This window comes from Hipposideros armiger, unplaced genomic scaffold (genome assembly GCF_001890085.2).
Source record: "Hipposideros armiger isolate ML-2016 unplaced genomic scaffold, ASM189008v1 scaffold_49, whole genome shotgun sequence".
Lineage (NCBI taxonomy): Eukaryota > Metazoa > Chordata > Mammalia > Chiroptera > Hipposideridae > Hipposideros > Hipposideros armiger.
The window spans coordinates 2588438-2609177 of record NW_017731399.1 but is presented as its reverse complement, the minus strand read 5'-3'; the positions used below and the strand labels follow the sequence as shown (position 1 = coordinate 2609177).

Genomic DNA, 20740 nt, shown 5'->3' with positions numbered 1-20740 from the left:
TGATAATACCAACATGGGCCAGTGAAGCGACATCCTCCACAACTAGACTGAAGAACAAAAGGACAGCAACTTGTCTGTTCCCCTTCCCCGATTCCCAAATGCTGTTCCCCTCCCCCAAATCCCCAAAAAAATCTTATAAAAAAAAATACAGGATTACCTAAAGGACATTATGCTAAGTGAAATAAGTCAGACTGAGAAAGACAGATATCATATGATCTCACTTATATGTGGACTCTAAAGAAGAGAATAAACAAACAAAACAGAAATAGGCTCATCGATACAGAGAGCAAACTGATGTTGCTAGATGGGAGGGAGGTTGCAGGGATGGGAGAGAAAGGTGAAGGGATTAGAAAGTACAAATTGGTAGTCACAAAATAGTCATGGGAATGTGAAATACAGTATGGAGAATATAGTCAATAATGATGTAAAAACTATGTACAGTGTCAGATGAGTACCAGGGGGATCACTTCATAAATTATATAAATGCCTAATCATTATGTTGTTTTGTACACCTGAAATTAATTTTAAAAAGACGAAAGACGAAGAAAAAAACATACAGGCTTTGGAATCAAACAGACCCAAACAAACCCCTGAATGAAGTCTGGTATATAAAATGAGGGTACTTAAGTTATTGTGAAGGTCAAAGAAGGTAATACAGCCAAAGTGCCAAGTACAGTCTACAAGATAGGAATTCTTAACTTTAAGCTCACCAACACCTAGAAGGTCCACGGATGGGCTTCAGAGTCCAAGAGTCGCATAAATTGTACAACAATTATTCTATGTGTACCCGTTTTTTAAATAATCATCCCTGGCTTTCCATAAACTTTCAAGGTTACATGATTTCCAAAAGTATGTAGCAGATACTCAAAAAATGAAAGCTACCTTTCCCTTCTTGTTCAAAAGCTCTCCCTTTTCCATTAAGGATGATACACCAAGGCTTCACAATAAATGTCAATTACTTCCCACCATTTTCCTGGCTTAGTAATTAGTAACATACGCAAGCTTATGCCCCAATTTTCTAGAAACAGTCTTAAAAAAAAAGGCCCTCAAACGCTGCTTCACCCCTCTCTTCACCGAGAACATGGTATCAACCAGGGGAGACTCTTGAGAATCGTCCACCTGGCTACATGAAGCATCACGCCGGCCAGGAAAACCAAATAACGACCCAGAGCCTCCGAGTTGCACGATAGAGATCTGACGCCCAGCGCTGAAGAATGAGGAGAATGTGTTTCCCAAAACTATTGGGCATCCCAGAATTCCGTGTCCCCCTCTACCCCTGTCCTCTCTCTCTGGAACTCCGGTGCAGGCAGGTCCTCCCGTGTGGGACTGGTGAGGGAGAGAAACGTTACCAGAGCTGGAGAGTGCAGCGCGGCGATGCCCAGACCTGCTGCCCTGAGAGGCGGCAACAACCGGCAGAAGACCGGCCCTCAACCCGCCTTTCAAGAGACCCAAGTGCAGACCTCCGTCTGGCATGGGAACCGGTTCCGGGATTTTCCGTTTCTTACAGCGGCTTCCGTTTCCGGTTTATCATTTGCCGGAAGCAATATATGGATGACGCAAAAGTGTCGCGCCTTTGGTGGTGATTCCGGAAGAAACAAGAGAGCGGCGTGAACATGGTGAGAGGAGGGTTCGAGAAGGGACAATGTCACACCACAGTTTGGGCGGAGGTTGAAAGAGTCATCTCCTGGCGAAATTTCGTCCACATTCCCTTTGTTTATTTTCTTTATGATCTTAGCTCTTAAACTGTTTCTGTTATGCTCTAGGGAATAGGGAGAGGATAATCTGCCCGGGTTGGGGCAGAGAGGATAAGAGAAACTGGGTATTTGAGGGAAGAAGGGAAAGGTATGGGACAAAGATAAGAAGGAACCGAAGAAGATAGGATGTATTTCCAACTCCTCTAACTCTTAAAATTTCTGTTTCAAGGGGAAGCAAAAGAAAACAAGGAAGTATGCGACCATGAAGCGAATGCTTAGTCTCAGAGATCAGAGGCTGTAAGTGTCTGGAATCAACTAGGTTCATAGACTGTCCAGATAAAGCAGTCACGAGGGGATAAGTAATAAAAGTTTTTGTTTTTATTTGGTGTTTATTTTTAACATTATTGTGTCTTGGATTTATATAGCTTGAGATAGTAGTGAAGTGTATAACAGCTGCTGAGCGAGTACACTGGTGAATGGGGTGGGAATTAAACATCTTGTAAGTGTTTCCTTTGTTCCACCGTTTTTATAAACTTTATCTACCATATCATATTTAAGACTCCTAACAGTTTTGTGAGGTAGGTAGGGTTATCTTTATGTTCTCGTAATTACACTACTACATTCCCCAGGGGGAAAAAAATGTTTGTTAGAATTGTTGAAAAAAGGTGAGGTCAGTTTGTCATGTGTCTCCAGCACCTGACACTCAAATATTTTTGAAAGAAAGAATGGGAAAACACCTAGATGTCTCCATTTTATAAGTCTTATAAGAATTCAGTTGACTGTGGAAGAAGAGAGTAGAATTATAATCCCTGTTATAAGGAAGACCTGAAAACCTTCCCTGCTTCAGTGAAGAATGGACAAAGTTGTTAAATAAGGACTGATCTGCATTGTGTTTAAAGCCTCAGCACAAAGGAATGGTCATTAGAGCCTTCAGAGTTATTAAATTGCATTCTCAGTCTTTAATATGTATTTATGTAATTTTTAGGAAATTTGCCCCACTAATAATATTTTATTTCTAGTTAAGGGTTAATTTTTTATATGTATTATTACATTTTAGCCCTTTATAAGAGGCATTTGGGGGAATCTTTCTCCTGTTGAAACATCTGAGTCTTCAGAAGATAATTGTCAGCCTTTTTACCCACTACTTGGATGTGGATTTTGATCCTTGATATGAGAGCTTCTACTTAAGAAAGAAATTATAATATAACCAACATTTATTTACCCATTAACAATTTTCATGGATTGATTATTGGCTAGATTTTTTAATTTAATTATGTCTTACGAATTGGTTATGTTAATTACAGGTTACTTCCCACAGTTATTTGTGCTCAAAATATGTATATTTATATTAATATAAAAATATGTGTGCTTGTATTAATGTAAAAAGTCAGAAAATAGGATTTCTTCTGAAGACAAAAAGAAAACAAAACTTTTAATTTTGAATGAGATTATAATTGCTGTGTTTTTTCTTCTCCCCTGCATTTAATTTACTTTTTTTTCCTAGTAAAGAAAAGGATAGACTAAAACCTAAAAAGAAAGAAAAGAAAGATCCCAGTGCACTCAAGGAAAGAGAAGTGTAAGTAATCAAAATTTTCAAGTTTTCCTTTAAGACATTCTAAAACCATTACCTCTTAGAAATCCAGGCTTTCCCTGAGGTGAGTTGCTTAGCCATTTTTAAGTCCAGCACAGCTATGCAAATGAAAGTGATATTGAATCTAAGATCGTTAATTTCTTTCTTTTTTTTTTTTTTTTGCCAAGAATCTTTCAAAAGAAATAATTGCCATTGTTTAACACTCTGACATTTTATAAAAAAGAGAATATATCACCACAAACATAGTAAGGACATAGTTTCAGAATAGAAGTCATTCCTTTTATGTTTTTTTTTTTTGGTCAGCTCATCTTTTATTATGTGTCAACAAAGGATTCAGGGGTACTGGGCAAAAGTCATGGTCAGGAATGCAGAGTGTGTCCTCCACACTGAGCCCTCTTCAGTGGTACTTGCGTCGCCGCTCATGCTTGAGTTCCTTGTAAGAACGGCAGTAGTTGAAAAGCACATAAGCTGCCAGCACCATAGAAACCCCAGCGACGCTCCCTTTCTTCACATTGACATACTTGTTGTAATACCGGTAATAACCTCTTTGAAACGCTCCAGCAATGCCTTTAGGGGTGAAATCTCGCATCATTATCCACTTTGGCAGCTCCCCTATTTTGACATCCATGAGTTTCTTGTCCTTCATTGGTACGACTGACGCCATCTTGGAGTCCGGGGTGTCCGCTCTCGAAGTCATTCCTTTTAAATAAATACACTTAACTTGATGAAATCTTATCACATTTTCCTTATTTTCCTCATTTTGCCCTTCAGTGGTGATGGATATATCATCACAGGATTTATTAGGATTTATTTCCAAGAACAAGGAAAAAGGAACTTAATCTATACCAAACTGTTCCAAGCAGAGACTTATTTTGTTGATACCAAAGTATCAATGTAGACATTACTTTAAGTTTTGTTTCTTTTTCTTTCAGCCCCCAGCACCCTTCCTGCTTATTCTTCCAGTATAACACACAGCTGGGCCCACCTTACCACATCCTAGTTGATACCAACTTTATCAACTTTTCCATTAAAGCCAAGCTAGACTTAGTGCAGTCAATGATGGACTGTCTGTATGCCAAGTGTGAGTATCATACTTTTACATTTCTTTGACATTTGTATAGAATAAATTATTTATTCATATATATGAAAAGAGAAGAATGGAGTTCTAGTTAATTGAATTGCTGGCCATTTAATTTGTTCACCATAACAATAACCTTTTTTTTTTAATTTATTGGGGTGACATTGGTTAATAAAATTATATACGTTTCAAGTATACAAATCTATAATACATCATCTACAGAGGGTGCCAAAAAAATGTATACATATTTTAAGAAAGGAAAAACTGAATTGAAATTGTAATACTCAGTATATACCGATAACAAAAGATGAATACAAACCATGTGTGCGCATTTTTTTGGCACCTCTGGTATTGTAATTGTGTGTGCACTACCAAAAGTCAAATCTCTTTCCATCACCATATATTTGACCCCCTTTACTCTCTTCTACCTTCCTCCCCTTCTCCTTCCCCTCTGGTAACCACTAAACTATTGTCTTTGTCTATGAGTTTTTGCTGTTTGTTTGTCTTGTTTGTTTCTTTCAGTTTTATATCCCACATGAGTGAAATCATATGGTTCTTGACTTTTCCTGTTTGACTCATTTCACTTAGTATGATAATCTCAGGATCCATCCATGTTGTTGCAAATGGCAGTATTTCATCTTTTCTTATGGCTAAGTAATATTCCAGTGTGTGTGTGTGTGTGTGTGTGTGTGTGTGTGTGTGTGTGTAACGTGTCTTCTTTATCCAGATACCTATCGAAGGACATTTCAGTTGTTTCTTAATTTTTTGAGGAATCTCCATACTGTTTTCCATAGTGGCTGTACCGATTTATATTCCCACCAGCAATATACGAGACTTCCTTTTTCTCCTCAACCACACTAACTCTTGTTATTACTTGTCATGTTGATATAGCCATTCTAACAGGTGTGAGGTGGTGTTTCATTATAGTTTTGATTTGCATTTCCCTTACAGCTAGTGAGGTTGAGCATCTTTTCATGTATCTGTTGGCCATTGGGAGACGTGTCTGTTCACGTCCTCTGCCCATTTTTTAATTGGATTATTTGTTTTTTTGTTGTTGAGTTGTATGAGTTCTTTAAATATTTTTTATATTAGCCCCTTATTAGAGGTGTTGTTTGCAAATAATCTTATCCCTTTCGGTTGGTTGTCTCTTTGTTTTGTTGATGGTTTCTTTTGCTGTGCAGAAGCTTTTTTGTTTGATATAGACCTACTCATTTATTTTTGCTTTTACTTCCCTTGCCTTTGAGGTCAAATTCATAAAATTCTCTCCAAGATCAAGGTCCATAAGTTTAGCACCTATGTTTCCTTTATGCAATTTATTGTTTTAGGTTTTAGATTTAGGTCTTTGATCCATTTTTAGTTAATTTTGGTATATGGTGACAGCAGTCTGGTTTCATTCTTTTGCATGTGGCTTTCCAGTTTTCCCCACACCATTTATTGAAGAGGCTTTATTTTCTCCATTGTATGTTTTTGGCTCCTTTGTTGAAAATTATTTGCCCATATATATGTGATTTTATTTCTGGGTTCTCAATTCTGTTCCATTAGCCCGTGTCCCTGTTTTTCTGCTAATACCATGCTGTTTTGATTATTGTCGCTTTGTAATATAATTTGAATTCAGGGAGTGTGATACTGCCAACCTTGTTCTTTTTTCTCAGGATCACTTTGGCTATTCAGAGTCTTGTGATTCCATACAAATCTGATTTTTTTGTTCTATTTCTTTAAAAAATGCCACTGGGATTTTGATGGGGATTGCATTTAAATCTGTATATTGCTTTGGGTAATATGGCCATTTTAACTATGTTGAATCTTCCAGTCCATGAACATGGAATGTCTTTCCATTTCTTTGTATCTTCTTTGATTTCTTTTAAGAACGTCTTATACTTTTCAACGTATAGGTCCTTCACAGCCTGTGTTGTTTATTCCTAAGTGTTTTATTCTTTTTGTTGCAATTAACGAAAGGAATTTTCTTTTATCATTTCTTTTTCCGAAAATTTCATTGTTAGTATATAGGAACACAATGAATTTTTGTACATTGATTTTGTATCCTGCAACTTTATTGTATTTGTTTCTTGTTTCTAATAGTTTTTGGCTTTAGGGTTTTCTATATAAAAAAATCATCGGGTCTGCAAAAACTGACATTTTGACTTCTTCATTCCTAATTTGGATGCCTTTATTTCTTTCTCTTGCATCATTGCTCCAGCTAGGCCTTCCAATACTATGTTGAATAATAGTGGTGAGGGGGGGCATCTTTGTCTTGTTCCTGATCTTAGAGGAAAAGCTTTCAGTTTTTCACAACTAAGTATGATGTTAGCTGAAGGTTTGTTGTATATGGCCTTTATTATGTTGAGGTACTTTCTTTCTATGCATACCATTTTATTAAGTGTTTTAATCATAAATGATGTCATATCTTGTGAAATGTTTTTTCTGCATTTATTGATATGATCATATGACTTTTATCTTTTATTTTGTTTATGTGATGTATCACATTGATTGATTTGTGTATGTTGAATCATCCTTGCACCCCTGGAATGAATCCCTCTCGATAGTGATGTTTCATCTTTTTAATGTATTGTTGTAGTCAATTTACTAGTATTTTGTTTAGGATTTTTACATCTGTGTTCATTAGCGATATTGGTCTGTAGTTTTCTTTTTTTGTGTTATCCTTACCAAGTTTTAGTATCAGGATAATGTTGGCCTCATAAAATGAGTTAGGAAGTATTGCCTCTTTTTCAGTTTTTTGGAAGAGTTTGAGAGGGATAGGTATTAAATCATCTTTGAATGTTTGGTAGAATTCATTAGTAGAGCCATCTGGTACTGGACTTTTGGTTTTGGGGGGTTTTTGATTATTGTTTCAATTTCTTTGATGTTAATTGGTCTATTTATATTTTATAGTTCTTTGTGATTCAGCATAGGAAAGTTATATATTTCTAAGAACTTGTCCATTTCTTCTAGGGTATTGAATTTAATGGCATATAGTCTTTCATAGTACTCTTTTATGATCCTTTGTGTTTCTGTGGTATCTGTTGTAACTTCTCTTTCATTTCTGATTTTGTTTATTTGTGTTTTTTTCTCTTTTTTCCTTAGTGAGTCTAGCCAGGGATTTGTCAATTTTATTTATAAAAGAACCAGATCTTTGTTGCATTATTTTTTTCTATTGTCTCTTTGTTCTCTATTTCTTTTAATTCTGCTCTGATTTTTATTATTTCCTTCCTTCTGCTGACTTTGGGTTTCATTTGTTCTTTTACTAGTTCTTTAAGATGTAATGTTAGGTTGTTTATTTGGGCTTTTTCTTGTTACGTTGAGATAGGCGTGTAATGATAGAAACTTCCCTCTTATTACTGCTTTCGTAGCATCCTAAAAGTTTTGATATGTTGTATTTTCATTCTCATTTGTTTCTATATATATTTTGACCTCTTCTTTTACTTCTCCTTTGACCCAGTTGTTCTTTAGTAGCATGTTGTTTAATCTCACATATTTATGGGTTTTCCTGCTTTCTTTTTGCACTTGATCTCCAATTTCAAAGCATTGTGGTCAGAGAATGTGCTTGGTATAATTTCAATCTTCTTAAATTTGTTGAGGCCAGTTTTGTGTCCCAACATAGGGTTTACCCTTGAGAATGTTCCATATGCACTAGAGAAGATTGTGTAATCTAGCATCCTGGGACGAAAGGCTCTATACATGTCGATTATGTCCGTTTGGTCTAATGCAGCGGTTCTCAACCTTTCACAGGCGTCACCTAAAACCATTGGAAAACACATATTTTCGATGGTCTTAGGAAACGAGACACCGTTCCTCCATCTGTCTCCAGGCCCACATGCAGATACGCCCACATACAAGTACCCGGCGACCCCTGTGAAAGGGTCATTTGACCCCCAAAGGGGTCATGACCTACAGGTTGAGAACCGCTAGTCTAATGTGTCGTTTAAGGACACTATTTCCTTATTGATTTTCTGTTTGGATGATCTATCGATAACTCAATGGGGTATTTAGGTCCCCTACTATAATTGTGTTTTTGTCAATTTCTCTCTTTAGTTCTGTTAGTAGTTGCTTTATATATTTTGATGCTCTCTGATTGGGAGCATATATATTAAGTGTTACGTCTTCTTGATGTATTGTCCCCTTTATCATTATGAAATGTCCATCTTTGTTTCTTGTTAACTTTTTTATCTTCAAGTCTGTTTAGTCTAAAATAAGTATGGCCACACCCACTTCTCTCTGGATGCCATTTTTTAGAGTATCATTTTTCACCCTTTCACTTTGAGTCTATATTTGTTCTCGCAGCTGAGAGGTGTCTCTTGAAGGCAGCATATGGTTGGGTTTTGTTTTTTGATCCAGCCTCCTACTCTGTGCCTTTTTATTGGTGAGTTCAGTCCATTTACATGTAGGGTGATTAATGATATATGAGGATTTCTTATAGCCATTTTATCTTCTGTTTTCTAGTAGCTCAGCATCTCCATTGTTTCTTTGCCCTTGTGTTAGCAATGATCATTTTCAATGAAGTGAAATGTAACAAAAACTTGACTGGAAATAATTATACTTTCACAATTCAGAAAACACCTAAGTGTGCTTTGATCATCATTATGGACATCAATTTTGAATGTAGGAGGGGAGTTTTCTGTTTCCAAATTCTGGATTTAAAAATTCTGGATAAATGAAAGTTTATTGTATTTCTCAGTGTATATATTCTTTTACACTAAGGAGGAAGCATTCTCCATTTCACTCCATTGTAGGAAAGCTAAATAAGACATTTTGTCATTTATGATCACAGAACCAGAAGTGATGATGGTCAGTTATTCCTAGTTTATTTATTTTCATATTTATTGGTACCACAAAGGATCTGGGGTAGTTTATTTACACCTAGGTATGCAGTTTACCATTAATAGATTTCCCCGGTGTATTTGGGTGTCCCTCCTTGCAGTGATCTTCCCTCATTACCATGAGTAAAAAAAAGAAAATTTAGGCCATGTACAAGGTAATAACTTCATTGTAATGAGATCTGTTGCATTTTGTGGTGGGTTTATAGTCATAATATTTTCCAGTTTCTAGTTAAAGGTACAAATGAAAATCAGACTATACTTTGCCATAAAGAATAAATTACTAGAACCCAAGGAAAAAATTTGTACCTCCTTCTTTAATATTTAAAAGATAATATATAATGAACAGCATTACAGAGTGATAGTAATGTAAATGTTGTTTATTGATTTATTAAAACTAGCAAGATGGGAAGGGCGTAAGGGATGTGTGATAGGTAAGAGAGCTAAATTCTTTAAAAGCTTAAAATTAATAAATATAAAAAGTGACTATATAAGTTTATTACATCAAGATATGAAGGTAACCACCAAATGAGGAAAACAGCTAATGAGATAAAATATTCATCTCTAAGGATCAAAACTGATGGGGTGGAAAGGACCAGGGGACAGTTATATTTTCATACAGGCCTCTTTGTGTTTCTTTTTAAAGCTATGTTTATGTAATACTTTAATTTTCTTTAAAAAATCTCTCAGTAGTAATAAAGAGCAGTCTGAAGATGGGACACTACCATATCTATAAGAGTGGACTAGGGGGCCAGCCGAGTGACTCAGTTGGTTAAGAACGTGAGCTCTGAGCAACAGGGTCGCTGGTTCAATTCCCACATGGGCCAGTGAGCTGCGCCTGAGCTGAGCTGCCAACAGGTGGCAGGATGGCTCAGCTAGTGAGAGCACGTGCTCCTAACAACTAGGTTGCCGGTTCAACTCTTGCTTGGGATGGTGGGCTATGCCTACCCACAACTAAGAGCTGAGCTGAGTGGCCACAAGCTGCTGACGGGCGGCCGGATGGCAACTAGACTTGGAGCTGAGCTAGCTGCGCCTTCCATAACTAAGACTAAAGGACAACAACTTGGCTGTTCCCCTTCTCCAATTCCCCCAACACTGTTCCCTTTCCCCAATTCCCCAATAAAGTCTTTAAAAAAAAAAAAAAGAGTGGACTAGGGTGGCACTGTATGAGGGAAGGCACGAAATTTGTAGGCTTCTTGTATTCCCATGGAGCTTCTTATAGTTGTGTTAGCTGCTTCTCCAGGAATGCTGTGACCTATTTATAAATGAAATGGATGGAAAGTTCAAACATGGCCCCTTGCAGGTGAATTGTTTACTTATTACTCTATTGTAGCTCCATCGTTATTATCTAGATGATGATTTTTTAGCATAGCTTTAGCCCTGTAGATAGGTTTTCTCTAGATATGGGTACCTTAGAGTATAGCTATAATGCATATAGCCAAATGCTTTTACTGTGTCTTTTTCACAAACAAGCTTATTAAGGAAAGTACCACTTTCTACAGTCTTCTGTGTAACATAATACCTCAAAGCAAAGGCTCAAGAAACATTTAAATGCAAATTCACTTACCTAGGAGGTTAACTTAACTATTTTAATCTTTATGCTTATTTAATTTTTCTTCACTTTCCTTTATACCTAAAGGAACACCTTCATCTCCCTCTTGCCTTGAAGATGCACCCTTGACCTTTCTTCGCTCCTGGTCTACTCCATTTCCATCTGATATTCGAGGAAGTTATTTTTTCTGTCCATGAGTCTTCTTTCCTGTTGCTTTCCGTTTTGTTTTGTTTTTTAAAGATTTTTTTTATTGGGGAATTGGGGAAGGGGAACAGACAAGTTGCTGTCCTTTTGTTCTTCAGTCTAGTTGTGGAGGACGTTGCTTCACTGGCCCAAGTTGGCACCATCATTGTGCTCTTCCCGGGCGAGGCAGACCAGTCTCCGGCTTCTGGATGGCCGCTCACTGCGGCTGCTGGCCGCTCACGCTTGCTGCTGGCTACATACGGTAGCCCATGGCAACCCACTGCCACAGGGGCTGCAGCCTACACCGTCACTGGCAACTCACCGCATCCCAGCTTCAGGTTGAGCTGTTGCTCAGCATCTTAGCTGTAGAGGGCAGTGTCACTGGCCCTCATATGTGGGATCCGAACCGGGGCCCTCTGGTGTCCCAAGCCAGCTCTTAACCATCGCGCCACTCGGCCGGCCCATCTTTCCGTTTTTTTATAGTGATCTTCCTGGGCCTACTTCCCTGATCATGATGCAAGCCCTTGCTTGCTTCACTGCTACATGGCTCTGAAATTGATTCTCTTAAGGTGCATTGCCCTCTGATTCCATGATGATCTGATCTTACTGACTTCATACCTCCGTTTTACAACTGCTTTTTTCTTCTTTTTTGGGCATTATATTTTAGTATAAAATTTCTTAACTTTGCTTTCAAAAGTACTAATATACTTGAAAAAATATATAGCATAAAAACAAAAAAGGAAGTTCTCTGTAATGCCTTTCCCCAGAGGGGCAGTTTTTAAAAATTCATATATAATTTCTGTAGGGTGCAGGTTATTTTTGTTTCTTTTATTAATGAAAATGGATTATACATTATTTAACTGCTTATTTTTGTGCTTTTTAAAAAACACTTTTAAGATATAATTCACATACCATACACCTACTCATTTAAACTGTATGATTCAGTGGCTCTTAATGTATTCACGGTCAATTTTAAAACATTTCAGCACTAAAAAAACTCTGAATCCCTTAGCCATCATCCCCCATTGCATCTCATTCCAACCATCCCTAGGCAACCACGGATTTGCTTTCTGACTCTAAATTTTCCTATTCTGGACATTTCATTAAAATCGATCATGTAATATTTGGTCCTGTTTCATTTAGCGTAATGTTTTCAAGGGTTAAAGCATGTATCTACATACATTTCTTTTTATTACCCAACAATACTCTATTATTGGGTAGATCACATCTTATTTATTCATTTCTCCTTTTTATATTGAACAAATATATCTTGAATGTTTTTCTGTCAGTATAAAAAGATGTACCTTATTCCTTTTGAAGTTATAAAGTATTCTATTGTTTAAATATATAATTTTTAAAAGCCAATATTCTACTAGACATTTGAACTATTTCCAGTTTGTACCCTGTTATAAACAGGGCTGTAGTGAATATTTTTGTGAATATGTCCCTGTGTTAGGGTGGAGTAGTTCTTTAAGATACACTTTCTAAAGTTATATTTCCAGATCAAAAGGTGTGAATTTTTTTGTTTTAATAGTGATTGCAAAATTGTCCTCAAATAGTTATATGAATTTATACACCTACTAACTCAGTGTGAGAATACCTCAATAGTACCCTGAAAGCCTGTGTTCAAATCTCGCCTTGACCCTTTGCTATCTAGTTACTTATTTATGCCTCAGGCTCCTCATCTATAAAATGGGGATGATAATAATGTTACATGATAGGAATTGTTACATGAAGATTAAATGAGATAATCCTTGTAAAGTGCTTAGCACAGTGTCTGGCACATAATTCTAAGCTATGATTATAAATTCTGTATATTAAGGAAATTAACCCTTTGAGAAATGTATAGTGATATTTTTCCCAGTTTTATTTGTATTTTACTTTAATGTCTTTTTTGTTGATAGTTGTCAAACAAAAGTTTTATATTTTTATGTGATCAAATTTACATTTTGTGTATAATTTCATGGTTTCTTTTGGTTCACATTTAAATTTTTTTTCCATTTAGAATTTAATATATAAAAAATGACAGGGATCAAGCTTAATTTTTTTCCTTAGATATGTTTATGACAGATACATTATGGAATCTGTAGTGTGGGGTTAGGACAGTTCCCTAGTTTCTTCATAAATATTCTCCTCTAGCTCCTTTTGTTCATTTCAGTGTGCTTATTCTGCTTCATTCCAGAAGTCTGTGGGTCTTTTAAAGATTGTCAACAGGATATAATTCAGAGAGTTAAATCAATTTCTTCACATGTTCTTTAGTAACTTTTTTTTTGCCCTGGCAGGTATCCCTTGTATAACTGACTGTGTAATGGCTGAAATTGAGAAATTGGGACAAAAGTATCGAGTGGCTCTAAGGTAGGAAGGAGCTAATGTGTCTAAAATTGTTCTAGGTTAGTAGACTGAAGATTTTTTTTACCTTCCTTCATCTGTTTGCTGTCCAAAGATTTCTTGGCTGATTAGATTAAATAAAAATACAAAATAGTTAACTTTATGATTAAGAAAGCAGACATTTAAAGGTTAGAGGTTTTTAACCTGAAGCTCTTTTTTTTTTAATTAAATTTGTTGGGGTACCATTAGTTGATAACGTTTTTTAGGTTTCAGGTGTACGACTTTATAATAACCTATATATTCCATTGTGTGCTCAGCACCCAAAGTCTAGTCTCCTTCTGTCACCATTTATTTGACCCCCTTTACCCTCTTCATCCTCCCCCCACCCTCCTTCCTCTCTGGTAACCACTATACTGTTGTCTGTGTCTATGAGTTTGTTTTGTTTGTTGCTTTTTGTTTGATATCCCACAAATGAGTGAAATCTTACGTTTCTTATCCTTTTCTGCTTGACTTATTTCACTTAGCATGATACTTTCAAGACCCATCCACGTTGTTCGAAATGGCAATATTTCATCCTTTTTATGGCTTAGTAGTACTCCATTGTATATATGTACCACATCTTCTTTATTCAATCACTGGTCAAAGGACATTTAGGTTGTTTCCATGTTTTGGCTATTGTGAATAATGTAAGCTGAAGCTTTTTGAATGAAGTTAATTCGTTGTATTGGTCTTGTGGGCCTCCTTTTAAGTTCCTCTAGCTTTTCAATTAGAAAGTGTCTTTCTCTTAGTTTGTCTAGGCATCTCCTTCAGAATCTCGCAGTTAAAGAATTCACATTCTAAGTTCTCAGTTTACTCTAGAATGTACCTTGGAGTTTAGAGTAGCAGTACCCAAGGTATGGTCCGTGCATCCCTTGGAGTCCCAGAGACCTTTGCAGTGAGTTTGCAAAACTATTTTCATAATAATACCAAAACATTGCCTTTGTCACTATACTGACATTTGTACTGATGGCAGCATGGTGATGTCTTTTTGTTTGATAGTTGTCAAACAGAAGTTTATATTTTTATGTGATCAAATTTACATTTTCTGCTTAATTTCATGGTTTCTTTTGGTTCCCATTTAAATGGTGCCTTGGTACAAAGGCCAGGCAGTGGGCCCAAGTTATGCTAATAGTCTTTGTATTCTTCACTGCTGGCTAGAGTCACTTAACTGATTAAACTGTAAAATTTGTTAACTTCGTTAAATTTCAATCCTGGAGTACGTATCAGTGTTCCTTGTGATAATGTGAAGTACATGTAAAGCACTTCTGCTACATACCAAAGGATGAAGGTTATCTCCATGAAAAGCATTTGTGTGCTCGTTTGAGTGTTGAACTGAACCAGTTGCTTTTTCATGGAATATCATTTTTATGTGAAGAACAGCTGACAAATAGTGATTTTTTTTCAGACTTTGATATTTAGCAGATATCTTCTTTAACATTCAGTGAACCTGTCACTTGATGGAAAACAATTTACTGCCTTAGTTACCAATGATAAAATTTAAGCTTTCAAGTGAAAATTAGTTTTTAAAAGTCATGAGCTTATCACAGTCCCAATACTAAAGGCCTTTCTGTTGAGACTAGTGAAGATATTAATGAGTATGATATTTGTATAATGAAATGTGTCCATATTTGGAAGATCTGTGTAACTCAGTGAATCAGTGTTTTCCAAATGATCAGTGCATGATATTACAAAATCATGCATGTGTAGAAGACCCATTTGGTACAAAATATACCTTTGGCTTTGTGTGTGTGTATGTGACCTTTATAGAGGTATAATTTGCATACTGTAAAATTCACCACGTTTAATTTACTATTTGATGGCTTTGGAAAATGTATACAGTCATGGAACCACCATCAAAGACATGAAATAGAACATTCCATCACTCTAGAAATGGGATTCCATGTATATGAAATTCTAGACAAGGCAAAACTATAATAATAGAATATAGATCAATGGTTGCCTGCTGCTGAGGAGGGGAAAGGAGATTATAACTGCAAAGGGACACAGGGAACCTTTTGCAGTGAGGGAAATGTTCTGTATCTCACTTTTAGAGGTAGTGACGTGGATATAAAAATTTATCAAAAAACTCATTGAATTTTATAGTTATAATCAGTGAATTTTATTATATTTTATTTATGCCTAACAAAGCTAATTTTTTAAAGGCAAAAGAAAAATGAGACCTGAATGTATAAGTGGTAGCATTGTTTGAATCAGTAGGAAAGTGATAAACTATTAAAATATTGATTATGCCTGTGGAAAGAAATAAAATTGTATCCTTATCTCACTTTTTTCACAAAAATCGATTCCAGGTAGATTAAGTAAGTGTCTTAACTTTTATAGCAAATATAGAGAATATCTTAGTGATTTTAGAGTATAAACGGATTTCTTAAGAAGTCCAACCATAATGGAAAACTAACCCATTTGACTATATTGAAATTGAATACTTCTATATAACAAAAGACACCATAAACGAAGTGAAGACACGCCACAGATAGTGAGAAGATACTAGCAACATACACAATCAACAAAGGGTTTATTTTAAAAATATATTAAAACTGCAAATCCATAAGAAAAGGACAAAATCCTTAAATTTACAATGAAATATGATTTCATACCCAGCAGATTGGCAAGAATTAAAGTATGCTTGACAAAACCAATAATAGTTGAGACTGTGGAGCAATGGAAATTCTTATACTCAGCTGCTAATGATGTAAATTCGACAATCACTTTGGAGAGCAATTTGGCAATATCTGGTAAAAAACAAGGTTGTCCTACTCTTACAACACTGAAGATCACAAATCTATAGGTTGTGAAATCAATTTAATGGATCACAACGAGTATTTTTTTTAATGAAATATAGAAGAAACTATAATAAACAGGCATGCATTTCATGTAGCGAAGTATTGTGTCACAGAACTTTTTTCATTTTTATATGTGTGTATATATGTGCTTACTGTGTGCTACGTAAAATGTATTTCATATTCTGAGTTCTAGTTTAAAAAAAAAGGAAAAAAGTTCTGCCATGGAGAAGCTCACAATGCATATATTGAAGACAAGTGTTGCAATTTTCTTACATGTATCATAGCAAAAAATTGCAGGCAGCTAAAAGATCCATGAAAATAATGACTAAATTGTGGAATGTTCATTAATAAAATACTACACAGGAGTGACAATGAGTGTAGTAGAGTTATATGTGTCAGTACGGATAAATCTCAAAACAATGTAAACCAAAGAAAAGCAAACACATTTGTGAAGCATATGGTTTATCTGAAGTTTAAAATCATGCTAATTAACACTACATTGTTTACAGGTATATACATATGTAATCTTACATAGACAATAAAATGTCTGTGGAACTGATATATACCAAATTTAGGATAATAGTTACTTGTAGGGAGGTGAAAAGGTTAGGATTGGAGAGGGGGCTTCATTTTTATTTGTAATGTTTCATTTCTTTAACTAGTAGGTGGGTACAAGATACTCATCATTCCTTGTACTACTTTTTTGCATACTTGAAATACTTCAAATAAAAAGGGGGAAAGAGGCAATTATTTAAAAAATAAAAAATGGGAGGAGAGAAAATAGAGGCACCATGTGGAAGCACCAAGTTTGGCTGTGAAGAAAAGCAGATTAGTGGGCTGTTAACTTGAAGAAGTAGTATAAGTAAAAAGGATTGCTTTGGTCTTTTAGAAGATGGGTCAAGTACGAGAGCGTGTTGGTCTGTTTCTGGGAACAAGCAGCAGGAAGGAGGAGCTCGGTGACATCAGGAGTGGGAAGGATGACCAAGGGAGCGAAGGCCTGGATGTCGCCTACCTACAGTCGTTTCCCAGCAGCTTGCTCCGCCTTCACTCCAGTAGCCTCCTCACCATAGGCTGCTTAGTCTTTCTACGACAAAGCTTTGCTTGTGTCACTCTGTTCCTAAGAAAACTCTAATGACTTCCCATCACCTGTGTCATGGAGCTCACACTTCTCAGCCTGGCCCTGGAGACTCTTACCAGTCTATCCTCAACCTGCCTTTCCAACCCCACTTCACTCCCCTCTGTACGAACACTCCTCTCACTCTTCCCTGAACATAGCCGAACCTTTTTACAGGTGTTTGGTGCCGTTTGGAATGTGCCTGCCTTCACTTTGCTTGGAACATTCTTTCATCTTCATTTTATTTTTATCTCCATGTAATTTTTTTCTAACTATATCAAACCCACGTTGACCTAGCTGTGAACTACTGCAATGTGGAATATTTTTGTGACACTTGGTGCCTGTGTGCTGCCTTGTATTTTTATTCATTTTGTGACTCATCAGCGTTGTGTAATAAAAAGAGCATTGCTCTGGAGATCATAGACATGGGTTTTTCTTTTTCAAATTTGTATGAAAATAATACGTATTTGATTTATTAATGGCAAACAATATAAACATGTACATACAATAAAAAGTAAAATTCCCTCTCCATATTCACACTTTGTCCATTCTCCTTCCCTAAGAGTGACAGCTGAGAAGGATTCGTATATAGTTCATATATATTTTTCCAGACAAATGCAAATCTAGAGAAAGAATCAGGGAAAGACATTTGTATTTTCTTAATTGAATTATATACGTATATGTGTATACACACACACACACACACACACACACACACACAGAGAGTTCAGTGGCCTGCTTTGTTTATTCAGCAATTTATTATAGGTCCTTCCATGTTGATACACACAGCTCTACCTCTTTTTTTAATAGTATAGTGACACCAAAATGTATTTAACTTTTACCTTGTTGATGGATATTGAGAGTATCTCCAGTTTTTCACTATTTTAAACTGTGTTGTAGTGACCATCCTTGTGCCTATATTGTACATTTGTCTAAGACAGTGAATTTGTCTAAGAAATTGTCTAAGACATTTGTCTCAAAGTGAAATGATTGGGTTAAAATTGATTTGGTTTTGAGTCCTGGCTTTCCCCAGCTGGGTAACTTTAAAGAAATTAATTCATCCCCCTAAATCTGCTTCTTCATCTGTAAAATGGAAATATAATAATTCAGAGTTTTGTGAAGATTACATGACCTGAGGCACACCAGCAGTCAGTCTGGAATCTTTAATTACTTTTTCTGTAAATTGTCTTTACAATTAGAAGGTAAGCTTCATGAGGAGAGGGGTGCCTTAAAATCTACACATAGATCATGTTACTCTTACTTCACTGATTGAGACTCAGAAAGTTTTCCAATGGCCGAAATGTTTTCATGAATCTGTTTTGTAACCCTATAGGATTGCCAAGGATCCAAGATTTGAACGATTACCATGCACACACAAAGGAACCTATGCAGATGACTGCTTAGTACAGAGAGTAACTCAGGTATCATTAGTTTTTAAATGTTTATGCTTTAGAGAAAGAAAAGATGAACTATTGTCTCCTGAATGTTCATGGTCAGTAAAGTACCTAGGAATATAAATGGTTAAAAAAAAAAATTATGTAGAATCCCTTGATAGGAAGCACAGGTGTCCTCATTTACTTGAGCATGGATTGGAAATGTATACTATAACCATAATGAAAAGATCATGGGCTTGGGGAGGAGACATGGGTTTCAAATCTTAGCACCTGCATTTATTAGGTGTTTGATTTGAGGCACTTACTGATTCTTTATTCCATAAATCTTCTTTATAAAACGGTTTGAGTGAGTATAGATATAATAATACAGTTGAACAACATGGGGGTTAGGGGCACTGAAAAACCCTACATAGTGAAAAATCTGTATCGGATAAGTTTTGACTCCCAAAACTTAAGTTGTCCCTCCATATCCATGGGGGATTGGTTACCCTGTGGTTACCAAAATCTGCGGATGCTCAAGTCACCTACATAAAATGGCATGGATCAATGCATACAGTCTGCCCTCCACATCTGCAGGCTCCCAACTGTGGATCAAAAACAGTACAGGTATTTATTGAAAAAAACCTGCATATAAGTAGACCCACACAGTTCAAATCTGTGTTGTTCAGGGTCAACTGTATATCAGATTTTACCTCCCTATGAATCTAAAATAAGGATCCATTTCCATTTACTCTCCATGCAGGAAATTGGTTCCTCCCACCATGCCTAACCCAGAATTTTTCAGTTATATCTGAGTCTCCCAGAGTGCTATATCACAAGTACCCTGAAGTAAATGGGTTTTTGATTCTTCTGTTCTGGCTTCCTTGTCAAGCACCACAACAACTTCACCTACTGATTGCACTTATAAGAGCCTCTCTCTGCTGAGGATAATCATCTTCATCTAGTGACCACACTGCCAGCCCTTTAGCAACTCCATCCCATGGGTATTGCCAGTATTTCCTGTAAAAGCCCACAGCACAGCTGACATCAGGCTGCAACTCTTTATAAAACTCAATGGGAGATTTGGGTATGATGCAAGTAAAGTACAACACAAATTAGCTCTCAGCTGGCAGCTAATTGTTGCTTTCAGAGCTACTAGACTCAAACTTGTCCTGCAGATCCTATTCTGGCTTCGTGGCCAAGGAGGTAGCATACCTCCACCACTGGAGGCCTCAGAGTAGGCCCTGCTATTCCTGGAAAGGCAAAAAATGTGCCCTCTGATCTAAGGCACTTACTCTGCCTTTGCATAGAGTCTCCCAGGGCATTTCCCCAAAACCAAGGAATTGTCTACCCCAAATGTGAACGTCCCTTCCACTCAGAAGGCAAAAAAACAGTTTGCAGCTTTTAGTTTTTCTCTCTTCTTCCCCTTAAGATTCTTAGAGCTACATTCAGCCCAGGCATCTTGTTATCTATTTTACAAATATTAGCTCCTACATCATAGTAGCTACTCAACCAATTGTTATAGCCTTTCCTTTGCTATTTACTGTGAAAATGAATAATTCTTCAGACTCGCCAGTGATTGTACCATTATAGTATCATTAAGTAGACTTAATAAGCTCTGTGTGACAACTCAATATGTGTCTCTTACAGCACAAGTGTTATATTGTGGCCACGGTTGACCGGGATCTTAAACGAAGAATCAGGAAAATCCCTGGAGTTCCCATCATGTACATTTCTAACCATAGGTGAGAACTTCTTGCAGAGGTGATTAAAAGTATATAGCTGAGGAGCTGGCTGAATGGCTCAGTTGGTTAAGAGCTTTCTCAAGAGTGCAAGTTCTGAGCAACAGGGTCGCCAGTTCAATTCCTGGCCCAAGCTGAGCTGCTGCTGAGCTGCCAAGAGGTGGCAGGATAGTTCAGCTAAAAAAACAAAAAAGTATGTATAGCTGATAGCAATTAAAAATGAGGCCAGGTTATAGAAGAATTTGAAAGAGTATCAAATGTTTACATAATTATATTTGACGAAATGAGACAAAATAACAAGAACAAGAGCAAACCATAAAGCTGGGATTTAGAAATGAGGCAGACATTCACAATGTTAAAGTAAGATTACCAGAAGAAATAGAGGAATGTGTTGCTTTCAATACAAAGCAGTAACTTAAATCAAGCTAATCTTT

General features: G+C 36.5%; 2 protein-coding genes and 1 pseudogene across 5 annotated transcripts in view; 1 reads left to right on the top strand and 2 right to left on the bottom strand.

The window, feature by feature from the left end:
- AREL1 (apoptosis resistant E3 ubiquitin protein ligase 1) overlaps nt 1-1495 on the bottom strand; it is a 47225-nt gene extending 45730 nt beyond the window's left edge. For 3 of the 4 annotated variants that reach the window (XM_019640394.1, XM_019640393.1, XM_019640396.1), the window contains exon 1: nt 1350-1491. The gene's annotated coding sequence lies outside the window, so the exon portion shown is untranslated. Of the gene's footprint in view, nt 1-1349 lie in introns of all 4 variants that reach the window. The other variant, XM_019640395.1, reaches the window with a different exon arrangement.
- Nucleotides 1496-1534: 39 nt separating this feature from the next.
- Nucleotides 1535-20740, top strand: part of FCF1 (FCF1 rRNA-processing protein) — a 26790-nt gene continuing 7584 nt past the window's right edge. The window contains exons 1-7 of the mRNA XM_019640398.1: nt 1535-1616; nt 1924-1991; nt 3199-3270; nt 4218-4366; nt 13192-13264; nt 18525-18612; nt 20215-20309. Of these exons, the coding sequence (XP_019495943.1) occupies nt 1614-1616; nt 1924-1991; nt 3199-3270; nt 4218-4366; nt 13192-13264; nt 18525-18612; nt 20215-20309 (548 nt within the window). The 5' untranslated portion in view covers nt 1535-1613. The remainder of the gene's footprint in view (nt 1617-1923; nt 1992-3198; nt 3271-4217; nt 4367-13191; nt 13265-18524; nt 18613-20214; nt 20310-20740) is intronic.
- LOC109381592 (ATP synthase subunit f, mitochondrial pseudogene) lies at nt 3581-3992 on the bottom strand (annotated as a pseudogene).